Genomic DNA, 13,018 nt, shown 5'->3' on the forward strand with positions numbered 1-13,018 from the left:
ATATATAGTTATTTTGAATGTTATTGTAATGACTATATTGACTAATCAAACTTAGAAAACGAGGTTTGGTGAAAGAATATTATGCCAATGGATAGTGTGTGTGTGTGAGTGTGTTCAATTATTATTTTTACCAACAAAAAAGGATTATACTAATAAGAAGAAAGAAGTGTCTTCAAGTTCAAGTGTGCATGTATGTCGGAGTGTAATACAGAAGGAAAAGGACTGCTCCTGGTGAAGCATTACTGCTAGACACATGCATGTGTGGTTAGTTCAGATTCAACTAAAGCCAATCCCTTTACTTCCTTTTTCTTACAGTTTTCATAGCATCGTATTTTATAATATATCGTACTAGAAATATACTTTGTTTTGCATATGTACTAGATATTTGTTTTACACTATACACCATTTTCTTTGTCAGTGAAAAAGGTCTATAGTGTAAAACAAATAATTAGTACACAACACACACAAAATTAGTTGTATGAATATAATATATATATATAATTAACTTTATAAAATACTAAGTTTTACTATAGCATGAAAACATATATCAACATTTGAAAAGATAAAATTTATATTTGTTCAACCGGTGAAAAAAATATTTATATCTATTAGTTTGCTCTTGTCATTCTGTCTTCCGGTAAGACCACACTCTTTTTCGCTCTTTACGTATTTTTTTAAAAATCGAAAATAATCATGATGCTCCAAATTTATATGTATTGTTAAGCCAAAAAATATTTTTATGAGAACTCAAACCGAAACTATAATGTTGTTTTTTAACTTAGACTTTATTAAGTTTTGAACAATATGATCTGAATTGTTCTATATGTGCATAATCCGTTTGTATTTGTAGATTTAATAGTCGCCTCCATTTACCCAAAATGGACAATCTTGAAACAAACGATGGAACCGGTGAAATTGTAGCAATACACTCTTTTAACATGAAAAGGACCATATGCTATAAAATGGGAGGAACAACAAACTAAAACATGCTCACCCATTCATGCAAAAGTGAAATCAATGTGAGAAATGGTATATGTAAATACGAAGAGAAGAAAAGTCGTTATCAGAATAGAAGAAGTGGGTGTCGTTTCATTTACACGAAAAAACAAAAATCTAAAAGAAAAAAGATAAACGCCATGGATTTCAGTGCCAAAGTTTGAAATGGTTAGGAGTCAGGCATCAGTCTCTCTCACCTTCACTCACTTCCATGATTTCCTTCTTCTGCCTCTTCTCCTTCTTTATCGGTCATGTCACATCGTGACGACACAAACTTTTAATATACTACTTCTATATTAACTTAATTTCTTTTTGTTACAGAAATATTTATAGCATTGTCATTGGGCCTAGCCATTTTTCTTTTCTTTTCTTTCCTTCAGATAGCTTCAACTTTGTTATATTTAAAAGGTTGATAAAACAAGATTTGAAATAAGGACATCAAAACTTAAAAAGAGACATCTCTTTGCGTATTTACTTATGTAAATCGTCTATTAAGAAGCAAATAACATACGTACTGAAGGTTTAACATATCCTTATTATATTCACCGATTAAACAAAATCATTTTTTTTTTTTATAAACATGCCATTTACGTCCTTTTAACAAAAATAAAAACAAACCATTTACGTTATCCATTTTCAAAGTAAAGTGTGGTCTATCAGCTTACTTTTTGGTATCATAATGTAATTGAATATAGTATTATTTTCAGCGGTGTCAATCTCATGGATTGGTTCGTTTAGATGTCACATGATGCAACATAATAAAAGTACAAAAGCAGTTATCATCAATTTTCTCATGCATATCTGCATTGCAAATATTCCTATATATCTGTTTACCAAGAAAAACCTATGCACGTGAAAAAGAAAACATAATACCAAATTAACTTCTTATACAATTAAACGATAATGCTAAGACTATGCAAACAAAGGGGAAAAAAAAGAGAAAAAGACAATAATGCTAAAATTTCTTAAAGATACCGACATCTATAAAAGCATAACTTTATTCTACCTCAAACTTTTAAAAAGCCAAAACGTTTTTCCTCTTTTTTTTGTTTGTCTCTCTCTTCTCGATAACACTTTCGGCTGAAATCTTTAGATTCCAAATATATAATGAATTGATTGCTTGTTAAATGATACTGTACTAAAACAAATTGTTTAAATATCCATCAAAATGATATAGCAGAAGAATTGAAGAACATGGAGATATAAGCTTGATATTATCCAAAATTTCAAATGGTCTCTAATCTCTTCAAGTTCATAATTTATAACCCTTTGTTTCCATAGACCGTTTGATTAATTATCTTTATCTCTTTTTTTGGTGGATGCCACTTTTTGTCCAATTCCAAACCCAAATCTCTTTAATATTTTTTGTCAATTTGTTCACAATTACAGTCTATATATTCCTCCATTTATTGATTCTGTAATTTTGCCCAAAAAATGGGGACACGACAAAACTCGATAGCGACGAGTAAAAAAGAGTGAAAGGATAGAAGGAAGGTATCGTAAGAGTAAAAGGCCCCCACCATTTTGTTTATCGACATTTCCATCAAAATCAAAACTAATTACATAAAATCGATTATCGGTGAGGTATATTTTCCAAAACTCTAAGCGAACTGAATAAAAACCTCCGAATGCTTAACTTAAATAGTACACTAACACTTAAATAAGATCATGTTATTAACAAAAGTCAAAAACCAAACACATGTTTAATGTTGAGTGTTGTTGGTCGTAGAAGCTACCACATCGATACGAGGCAACTCTCGAAACCGAAAAACAAAACCAAACATATTTCATCTATGTTGGTGTATTTTCCAAAACTCTAAGCAGTAAACTAACTTTAGAAAAAAAACGAATGTTTAAGCTTAAATCATACACTTACACCAAAATAAAATCATGTTATTAAGAGAAACATACACATAACACTTGTGAGTGTGTGTGGTCTAAGTCTCTTAGAAGACTCTACAACGATTCATAGGTAAGTCTCTAAGCGCACATGGAATCTATAAACACAAGGAAACACAATTTCATAATTCGCTAAAAGACTTCATTGGTCATCATCACTGATCATGCTTATTCACAAGGATAGATATTTGTGAATTTTCCACCCAGAAAGTTACATCAGAATACAGTAAATAAAACATGAGATTGCAAGCCTGCTTCTCTAGCATATGAAAGAATTTCGAGTCAAATTCCCAAATTCTCCAATGGTGATAGCAGAAAGGCCAAAAGCCTTTTTTTGTTTTGTTTTAAACTTGTCGAAACTACATTTGTACCTAACCATACCATAAAGCTTACCTGAAACCCAAAATCAGACAGGGTTTTCTTTTGAATTCGTGTGATTCTCTCTCATCTAGGAGGAGGACCTGTGTTCTGGTTAGCTTCTCTATCTCTACGTCTCCTACCTGAACGTCCCAGCAGAACGCGTCCTTGTCGCCTCATTCGACTTGCCAAAGAGTTACTGTTACTATGCCTCTCCTCCTCCTCCTCTTCCTCTTCTTCTTCAGAGAAATTCAGCTCACTTGTTCCTCGGTTGATTGTTGTCGAGTCATTCGAATCTGAATCAGAGCGTCTGATCTGATTACCTGATGCCCCAAAAGCATGTAACAGAAGGAAAACATTCACAAGATTCCTACCAAATGCAGCATCGATCCCATCATCATCACCACCCTCGTCTGAATCTGAACCGTTGGCATTGTTCCTTTCAATTACGTAATCACCATACACCACTGTACCAGGCATTGTCGACCTAATCGTGCTCATAACATCGTCCCGGTCATGCTCGATCTCAAGCCTTCTCCAATTCTGCTCCACATCAGGATCCACTTCACGCGGCTTCGCACTAGGGTGGTCCACTTTCATGTGTTTCCTCAGCTCTTTGAAGGTTCCAGCATAAACACAGTTCTCCTGCATACAGATCCTCTTCTTAAGATTCAAAAAGTCACGAGCAGGCTGTACGATTGTCCAACCTTTCACCTGTCCTCTACAAAGTGGGCATGTGAGATTTCCAAGCTCAGACTTATTGATCTGTTGATGGCCCGATGTCTTCAGCTTAGCTGACGCTTTCTTGTACTGATCTAAGCAATTAGAATACCGGAAACTGGTTCCACACATGTAAGGACGACATCCCTTGTCATGAGATGAGCAGAGAAGAAGGACAGCGTTGTGTGGACACTCCATGCAAACCGAACATATAACATTCTCCCAATCCCTCTTCTCTAGACACTTTGAACAATCTTCCGCAAACATGTTTCTCGCCACAAGTCTTTTAGAAGATGGAAATTTGTATGGTTTTGCTCTTGCCCTGAAGCGTCGTGAAGGAACCCTACGTCCTGCCTTCCTAGCTTTGGCCATAATCTCAAAATCACACCTGTACAAATCCTCATCAAATTAGCAAAAGAACTCCACATAAAAGTTTGTAACAATACAAGTAGATATCTCTTCATGGAAACTACATATATTTTTCCAGTTCACCATTCAGCATACAACATGATTAGTAGTAGCATCCCACACTCTGATTTGGGAACTATTTCATGATAATGCTTTACATATGCATCTATAAAAGATATTTCACAACCTCATAGCAAACAAAGAGGGAGGTTCGAATAAACATGTTGAATTCATACATCCCTGGAATTGCATGATCAACAAACAATGCTAATCTATGAAACTTAAATCAAATCAAGGAACTCATACCGAAACGAAAAGAGATCAAACAAACGAAGTAATGTACCTCACTAGCTTGGAAGCCTAGAAAAGTGATTCAAACTCACAAGATAACTAACACAATGACAAAACCAAATCGACAAGTTATGGAAAGCAAACAGATGGAGAATCAATGTATAGAGATACCAAGAATAAAAACTGGTGAGACAAAGTCTCGCATCAAATCAAATACAGTTAATAAGATTACATAAAAGAAAATAAAAAAATAACAAAAGATGTGCAGACATGTTACAAGACAACCAAAAGGAACATGCTTCACAGAACAACTCACGCGACATGACAGTGAATCAATTATTAAACAAACAAAGGAGAAACCTTAGAATCTAATCTAATCCACATGGAACAAAGACCTTTGACACATCTCAGATCCATAGAAATTTATATAAAAATGTTAGCATAAATGTATAAGAAAGAACGAAATGCTCTCGATAACCCTAGAATTCAAAAACATAAGAATACACAGATGGATTCTGACAAGTTCAATTATACAATTCAACAAATTTTCAATGACTCATGAACCTAACCAGAAATCGGAAAAGTCATAGCTACACAAAATTCAGTTTTTCCAGCGGCGCACAAGTTCGAATTACATCAATATCTCGATAATCTAACACGGACCCACTAAAATCCGTAAGAAAAAAACACTAACCCAGATCGCAAATTAGACGAATAAGAGTAGAAACGAAGACAGAGAAGACGAACACGCAATAAAGACTTCACCTTTAGGGATTGAAATGAAAAAGATTAGGGTTTCAAGACACAGCGTAAGAAGACGAATAGGCTTGAATCGAGGGAGGGAGCGAGACCGAGAGAGGTAAGGTATTCAAAGGAAGAGAGGGAAGGAGGAAGACGAGTGGGACTGCGAGATTCGCGTGGAAGCGTCTCCACTGCTCCACCAAGCTCTGGTATCGGAGTTTCTCTTTCCTTCACGTCAAGTAAAACGTCCACGCGTCCTTACAATACGTAAGACTGACGCGCGTGCTTATTGTTTTAAAGGCCCTCTAAAAGTCCCTAATGGGCCTGGCCACGAATTAGACATATACTTATCCATAGTTAAAATTTGATATTGGACAGATCAATATATGGAGGATTTCAATTAAAGGTTGACTTAGTGACACAAAGAGATACAAAGAGACAATGGGAAATGCATTTGACCTTTTCTTAATTGTAATTATAAAATTTGAACGAGAGATATGGCTGCGGCGCCGCTTGCTCTCTTGTCCCACGTCTCCTCTGTCAAATGTTTTAGTTTTCCACTATATTACTATATGCTATATTTTTCTATATCTAAAATCAGCAAAAAGTTCTTTTTTGGTAAGATAAGTAAAACAAAACACATGCATATTCTTTTGACACATGCTTTCCCGTGTAAAGACGGATCATCATATTGTTGTGTTGAAATGTTAATCCAAAGTCCATAAGCTTGATTTGTTGTTGAAATGTTAATCTTAAGTCTATAAACTTTTTGGTACTCTAATAATATAGTAACTCCTCATATTGATAGTCATTCGATGATACTGCAACATTGTGTGTTTTGACTATAGATTTTATACAATTGTGAAACATTCATTATCCAATTTGATTTCTACGGATTAACCTCTTTTTTTTGTATCCGTAATCAACTCTGAATAAAATGGATACTTATAAAAAAAAAGTACTGTACGAAAAGTATATGTGGATAATCTTACATGATTTGCAAGTAACCTTATATTGTATGCTAATTCGATTTAAGATAACGATTTTATATAGGATTAGATCTACTAATGTAAATACTCTTAATAGATAGACAATTTCAAACGGTTGTCTCGGTAATAATATTAGTACAGAGCTGATAATTTTGTTGATAAAGTTTTTGGCAAGAAAGAAATTAAGTTAATAAAAGGACAGTTAGTATGAAAATAATAAAAATTAAAAGTCTTCTAGTTGACTATTTTTAGATCCGATCCCGAGGCAAGTATCTTGTTCTCGGTATTTTTGGTACGAATTATTAATTGCTAATTTGAATTTCACGTTAGTGATTATAATAAAAATAAATAAGATATCACATATAGACATCTTCTTAAAAGCACACTAACTAAAAGAAAAAAGAAAAAAAGAGACATGTCAAGTTTCTTTTATTTTTGTGTACATGTCAAGTTTGTAAACCATAGTTTATTGCTTAAATAAATCACATAACGCTTAAAAGAATCCAAAATCCGGACTTCACATATGTCACACATATTCTATCAACATAACCTGTATGTACATCGAAATCATAGAAAGAATATTTTAGGTTAGCTAGTAGCCTAGTACTAATGGGATAAATGAAATTAGTTATCCTTCTCTTAAAGATGAATCCTTGAGATCAAGAAATTTTGTGAGATTGTTCAACCAAACTAACAATAAAACTTATATTATTTGATACAATCTAAATATAGAATCAGTTAATTCTTTCTTTTTTCTTTCTCATATATATTTATGATCTCATAACACCAATTTGACTTTAAGAAGATATCTATTGAAATTTTCAAAACAACTTTAATAGGAAAATTCAAAATATATAGACAGCGCCATATTCTAGAATATTCTTACTCATTATGAATTTTTGAATGTTTTGATTTATAGACCTATCTATGATGTTGAATTGAGTAAATAAAAAGTTTAATGGTGCGTTTGATCTCACCCATCTTTTTCTTTATTCAGTATTCAATCTTTATAACTCTACCTTATTCGAAGAGATGAATTCATCTAGCTATAAACACATCAGTGACAAGTTTAAAAAAAATATCTACACGTTCGATGGTCTTCTGTATTTCACATGGTACCATCCATGTGAATGTGATGGGAAATTTCGCAGACCCTAATGCCGGCCATAAACTGGATTTACAAAACTAAACAATGTAATACAATTTTCAAAGAAACCGGATCTAATTATCTTATTGTCACTTAATAAACAAACTATATAAGAGAAGGGGAGGAATATATGTATACACTTTTTTATGACTACTAGGATGGTAACCAAAGTCATGATTCCATAGTAACTCCGGTTTAATTGCTTCAAAGGCCAAAACTAAGCTCTTTATTAAGTAACATGGATTAGTTTCTTCATAAAGATAAAACTAATTATTTAAACAAAGTCAAAGCTAGCTTTAGATGCGTACTAGAGTGAATAATACAAATAGTAAACGATATTCTGATCAGAAAATGGGATTTGACTTTAGCACTTCAAAATCCAAAGCTAAAAGACAAAAAAGAATAGAGGTTCGATTTGCATCTCCATTAATGGGCATCGATCTTTCTCTTAAGCTCGAGGCCGAGGAGAAAAAGAAAGAGATAGAAGGATCGAAACATAGCCGTGAGAACAAAGAAGACGAAGAACATGATGCTAGTGGTGATGAAGATGAACAAATGGTGAAAGAAGACGAAGATGATTCTTCTTCTTTAGGTTTAAGAACCCGAGAAGAAGAAAACGAACGTGAAGAGGTACCTACATGCGTATATATACATACATCAAAACATTTTATGTGCGAATATATGTTAACATCTATGGATGGCGATCAGCTCTTGCAGCTACAGATCCAGATGGAAAGTGTGAAAGAAGAGAATACTAGGTTGAGGAAGCTTGTCGAGCAGACTCTTGAAGATTATCGTCATCTTGAGATGAAATTCCCGGTTATCGATAAAACCAAGAAGATGGTGAGAAATTATTTCTTCATACACGTTATACATAGTGGTGACTGGTGATAATTAATATGAAACTTGATTGATGTTTTAACCTAGGATCTTGAAATGTTCCTTGGAGTACAAGGCAAACGATGTGTGGATATAACAAGTAAGGCTCGGAAAAGAGGAGCTGAGAGATCTCCGTCAATGGAAAGAGAAATAGGGCTTTCACTTTCTCTAGAGAAAAAACAGAAACAAGAAGAGAGCAAAGAAGCTGTTCAGTCTCATCACCAAAGATACAATAGTAGCAGCTTAGATATGAATATGCCACGTATCATTTCATCTTCTCAAGGTAATAGAAAGGCCAGGGTGTCCGTGAGGGCGAGATGTGAGACCGCAACAGTGAGTTTCTTTATATCATATCTTGGACTCAGTTTGGAGATTGGTAACATGATCATTTAATAAGAAAGATGTGTGTGTGTGTAGATGAATGATGGATGCCAATGGAGGAAGTACGGTCAGAAAACCGCGAAAGGGAATCCATGTCCTCGAGCTTATTACCGATGCACCGTGGCTCCAGGATGTCCCGTTAGAAAACAGGTAACTGCACACACCCTCAAATTCCGGGGTCTTACTATTTATTTATTCAAAGATAAGATTTTATGTTAGGGAACCATTTTGATCAATTTACTGATAACGTAGTATTTTATAGATCTTCCAACTCAAAACGAATTGGTAATGAGTTGATTCGTCTATGTACTTTATATATTACTTTATGTCCAATGTAGAATTCATAGCATGTCATAACCACATTTGAATGGAATGAAACTATGTATATATATATAGTTGATAATGAGATTTGTTACATTGTGAAGGTGCAAAGGTGTTTAGAAGACATGTCAATACTGATAACAACCTACGAAGGAACACATAACCATCCACTTCCGGTCGGAGCAACAGCCATGGCTTCCACTGCCTCTACTTCTCCATTCTTGTTACTCGATTCCAGTGACAACCTCTCTCATCCTTCCTATTACCAAACTCCTCAAGCCATAGACTCTTCTTTGATTACATACCCACAAAATAGCAGCTACAACAATCGAACCATAAGAAGCTTGAACTTTGATGGTCCATCTAGAGGAGATCACGTTTCATCTTCTCAAAACCGATTAAATTGGATGATGTAGAGTTTCCTATATCTCTATGCTTGTTCTTTGGTCCCATTATTTGTCATTATGGATTCTTTGCCTTTCTTCTTGTTCTCGTTTCTAACATTTATGTTTCGTATATACAACATCGAAGGTTTCGGATTGTTTTATTTCGTTCAATGTTGGCTTATGAAAAATAAAGATTGATTAATGCTAAGAAAAAATGGGTACCAAAACAACACACCAAAAGATCAAAAGATTAAAGATGCAAATCTCAACACGCTCTTCAATAGAATCTTTTTTTATACACATCGATCGCTTAGAAATTCTCCAAGACACTAATTGAACTAAGTTTATCTAATAGAACTTGTTAAGAAGGTTTTTTAGTTAGGAGCCAGGACCAAGAACCCCTACATTCGTTATATTATGTCTTGTTTCAACATCCCGCGCAGCAATAAAGATCGTTGGTGTTACGAAAGAATCACATTTCTACAAACTTCCCAACATTTGATGAGCTTTTTTTTACCTCCTCCAGCTTCTTTAGGATAATTTACAGGTAACTAAGGGAAACCAGATGATTTCCTAAGACTTCTACTTCCTATGGAAGCCGCCACTTTGCATCGTATTGAATGGCATCATCACCTGGTACAAATCGAGGAAACCAAAGTCATTGATATTGGGAAGCTATTATTCTTCTGCTCTATTTGCTCTTGATAGACATTTCTACAAACCAAAACATTGAAAAACTGGTCTTAAGATACTCAGCTAGTTAGAAGCACAATAATTCTATATTTTGAGCACTTGAACCAGAGATATGGGGTTTGAACTACGGTAGTGTCTGAGGTAAAACAAGCAAATGGGTGATGTGGACATTTTGATATCTAAAACAATGGACTGTTAATGCAAAAGTGAGCAGCCTATTAACTTACTAAAGTAGTATTACTCACCGAGAGATCATCATTGATTGTGACTGGCAATGGTGGCATCTTGTTCATCAATCCAGGCATATTATTTATCCTGCCAAATCAAGACAACGTCTGGTCACTAAGCTCCACAAAACTTATACACAAAATGTTTAAAGTATCAACTTACTCATTTTGGATGGTGATAAGGTTGTTCCTTGCCTGACGAAAGAGATCTAGGTTATCCCCTGCCTGTTTGCAATTATCATTACGGAGCGGTTTTAGCAAGAACACATTTGCATTCCTTTAAACAAGGTAATCTAGAACTTACCTTATATGAGGAGAGATTAGCTCTAATTTGACTAAAAGCTCGTACATTCTGTTCTATAAGATTTGTTGCATAGCTACTTAAATCTGAAACAGAACCACGAAAGAATCAGTAAGAAAAGAAAAGAGACTAAAGATTATTGTGACTTCAACAAAACTTCATATGAAAGAGAGCTTAAAGGATCATCTTTACAAGGTAATAGGATCAGAGAGCGGACTTAAATAGAATTTCACCATTTAAACATACAATAGTCATTATACTCCTTTACTAGATGTATGAAATAAATAATCTCAAGAATGCACCTCTAGAGAAGGACAATGCAGTTAAGAAACCAATTTCAGTATCTATGGGTAAAGGCTTCTTCCAAGACTAAACTACTTTAGAGACGTAGTTATGTTAGCATCGTCCCAAGAAGCTAAAAGTCTAGCTGAAATACACTAATCCCCTATGAACTTATTTATATAACAAAATACATACTTAAACGACATTTGCACCATAATACATACATCAAAACGTATTGCCTCCTTTTGAAAACAAAATATGATGTTAATGTGTGCATGTCAATGAAAAAAAAGACCTGGAGTTAGCAAATTCAGGTGGAAATCTCTCAGATAAAGATAGATGTTAACCTTCAGACGTAATTTGTTTACTGGTGCTTGTAGATGGCCCTGAGAAAGGATATGAAGCCATGTTATGAGGCAAAACAGAGGGAATGCTTGACTTAGACGACGATTCCACCTGCTTGCCCTGAAGAAATATAAATCTTTTAGTACAAAAACCTAAATTAATCAAAAGATATTCAATCTCAATCCTAGCATCATCTTTCAATCGAACTTACAAAAAAGTCACTCATCAAAATTGAACAAATGGCAAGAATTTCCAATATACCTTGCTAGAACTTGCTCTTCTTCCACAGTTTAATTCTTCTGATTTTCTTCTCTTTCTCTATGCAAAACAAAGTCAGTACATCAACAGACGAAGACAAAAGGTAAAAGTAAGAAATGATTCAGTATATAAGAGAAGAGAAGATTTTGTTCAAAACTCAAAGACTGTTATGCTCACTATTCTCATCTCAAGAACTCAATATTGATACAACTCAGGCATCAATAAGACCAAAAAGTCCATCCTAAGGCAAAACCATTTCATTCTGTGTACTGTAGTTTAAGAAGCTATGTATGAAATCAGAACATGTAGAAACTGTTCCCTGTGTATCATTTTTCTTTGCTATACATATATCATTCATGGCATAAGCGTAGAACTACATGACTGAAAAATGGTCACAAGAAAGCTACAAAAACCGTCAGAACAAGGCAGATATGTGAAGAGAGATACTTACCCTCAGCCACCTACACCGCAAAGCAATATCTCGAATACTTTTATCAGGTAAAGTGTTTCCAATTTGAATATACATATCAATACTTGGCATATCCTTATATCTACAAAAAACACAGAATCAGATCATATCAAATTCCACAGAACAAAAAACTATCTTCATATCCTCATTAATGTTAAGAAATCACAAAACAAGAAAGACTCACTTTTCAAGACCAGCATCCAATATGTATTGTTCTTCATTTGACCATTCACTAACCATGGAAGTATCAAGCTTTAGACCAGAACCCGAATCGGAACCATTCGAAGAATTCCCGGTTTGAAGAAAACCAGGAGAACCAACATTGATCATATTCATATTCATCCCCAAGTACGGACTCATTGGAGTCATCTCCGAAGAAGTGTTAGATTGGAAATTAATAGCGTGACGACTCATCATAGAACTCAAAGAATCGAACCCAGAATTTGATTGAGTAGCCATCCACATAATCGAACACAAACCCAAATAAAAAGATTAAAACTTTAACAATTAGAAATCAAACCCAAAACTCTCCTTTGATCAGATATGAAAAAAGGATCAAACTTTGAGAAGGTGAATCATCTTACGCCATGGATAAAGCTTGGAACTTTATAAACCCTAAGTTAAGTTCTCACAAAGAAACCAAAATTTGATTTTGTTTACCAAATCACAATTTTTTTTTTCTTTTTTTTTTTTTCTCTTGTCCTCTGTATATTAGACAGAGCAGCCTTGTAAGCTATAAGCCAATGAAGGATTTTTAGACAAATAATGAAAAAATTATTAATACATTACTTTATGACTTTTCACCATATTGATGATAAACTTAATTGAAATCTAATATTAATTATTTTCCAACACAATTAGTTGAAATGGAAAAAAATGGATTTTGACTATAAAAGTAAGTAGGAATGGGGAATTTTAGAAAAGATTC

At 34.2% G+C, this 13,018-nt stretch overlaps 3 protein-coding genes and 1 long non-coding RNA gene across 7 annotated transcripts; 1 reads left to right on the top strand and 3 right to left on the bottom strand.

Annotated features, from left to right (window-relative positions):
* Positions 1-741: 741 nt before the first annotated feature.
* AT1G08967 lies at positions 742-1,248 on the bottom strand. The gene is made up of 2 exons (NR_139530.1): positions 995-1,248; positions 742-928 (listed from the first exon to the last, which is right to left on the bottom strand). It is a non-coding gene; the product is annotated as an other RNA (long non-coding RNA).
* A 1,605-nt stretch (positions 1,249-2,853) lies between these two features.
* AT1G68140 (zinc finger/BTB domain protein, putative (DUF1644)) lies at positions 2,854-5,753 on the bottom strand. Of its 4 annotated transcripts, NM_001036173.2 has the most exons (3): positions 5,437-5,670; positions 3,627-4,360; positions 2,917-3,548 (listed from the first exon to the last, which is right to left on the bottom strand). In NM_001036173.2, exons 2-3 carry the CDS (start codon positions 4,342-4,344, stop codon positions 3,340-3,342), a joined length of 927 nt encoding a protein of 308 aa, NP_001031250.1. In that variant the 5' UTR covers positions 4,345-4,360; positions 5,437-5,670; the 3' UTR covers positions 2,917-3,339. The 4 variants fall into 4 exon arrangements, with proteins under 4 accessions (NP_176981.1, NP_001185350.1, NP_001319342.1 ...); NM_105484.5 differs by having other exon boundaries at positions 2,854-4,360; positions 5,437-5,753; NM_001198421.1 differs by having other exon boundaries at positions 2,875-4,360; positions 5,366-5,671.
* Positions 5,754-7,878: 2,125 nt separating this feature from the next.
* On the top strand, positions 7,879-9,721 carry WRKY9 (WRKY DNA-binding protein 9). Its single transcript, NM_105485.4, has 5 exons — positions 7,879-8,178; positions 8,257-8,391; positions 8,476-8,760; positions 8,845-8,958; positions 9,234-9,721. The coding sequence occupies exons 1-5, from the start codon at positions 7,900-7,902 to the stop codon at positions 9,543-9,545; spliced, it is 1,125 nt and encodes a 374-aa protein (NP_176982.1). The 5' UTR covers positions 7,879-7,899; the 3' UTR covers positions 9,546-9,721.
* AT1G68160 (ZZ-type zinc finger protein, putative (DUF3755)) lies at positions 9,688-12,824 on the bottom strand. The gene is made up of 8 exons (NM_105486.4): positions 12,275-12,824; positions 12,073-12,172; positions 11,625-11,681; positions 11,366-11,483; positions 10,740-10,822; positions 10,599-10,660; positions 10,454-10,523; positions 9,688-10,148 (listed from the first exon to the last, which is right to left on the bottom strand). The coding sequence occupies exons 1-8, from the start codon at positions 12,553-12,555 to the stop codon at positions 10,098-10,100; spliced, it is 822 nt and encodes a 273-aa protein (NP_564923.1). The 5' UTR covers positions 12,556-12,824; the 3' UTR covers positions 9,688-10,097.
* Between the last annotated feature and the right edge of the window lie 194 nt (positions 12,825-13,018).

The sequence above is a fragment of the Arabidopsis thaliana genome (assembly GCF_000001735.4).
Source record: "Arabidopsis thaliana chromosome 1 sequence".
NCBI classification, from domain to species: Eukaryota; Viridiplantae; Streptophyta; class Magnoliopsida; order Brassicales; family Brassicaceae; genus Arabidopsis; species Arabidopsis thaliana.

What these genes read in the sequence shown, in the direction of transcription:
- AT1G68140 (NM_105484.5), bottom strand. Translation starts at nt 4,344, where the DNA reads ATGGCCAAAGCTAGGAAGGCAGGACGTAGGGTTCCTTCACGACGCTTC.
- WRKY9 (NM_105485.4), top strand. Translation starts at nt 7,900, where the DNA reads ATGGGATTTGACTTTAGCACTTCAAAATCCAAAGCTAAAAGACAAAAA. An exon ending in CGAGATGTGAGACCGCAACA is followed by an intron (nt 8,761 to 8,844) that starts GTGAGTTTCTTT and finishes GTGTGTGTGTAG; the next exon opens with ATGAATGATGGATGCCAATG. An exon ending in GATGTCCCGTTAGAAAACAG is followed by an intron (nt 8,959 to 9,233) that starts GTAACTGCACAC and finishes TACATTGTGAAG; the next exon opens with GTGCAAAGGTGTTTAGAAGA.
- AT1G68160 (NM_105486.4), bottom strand. Translation starts at nt 12,555, where the DNA reads ATGTGGATGGCTACTCAATCAAATTCTGGGTTCGATTCTTTGAGTTCT. An exon ending in TTGGATGCTGGTCTTGAAAA is followed by an intron (nt 12,173 to 12,274) that starts GTGAGTCTTTCT and finishes TGTTTTTTGTAG; the next exon opens with ATATAAGGATATGCCAAGTA. An exon ending in CTTATCACCATCCAAAATGA is followed by an intron (nt 10,524 to 10,598) that starts GTAAGTTGATAC and finishes TTGATTTGGCAG; the next exon opens with GATAAATAATATGCCTGGAT.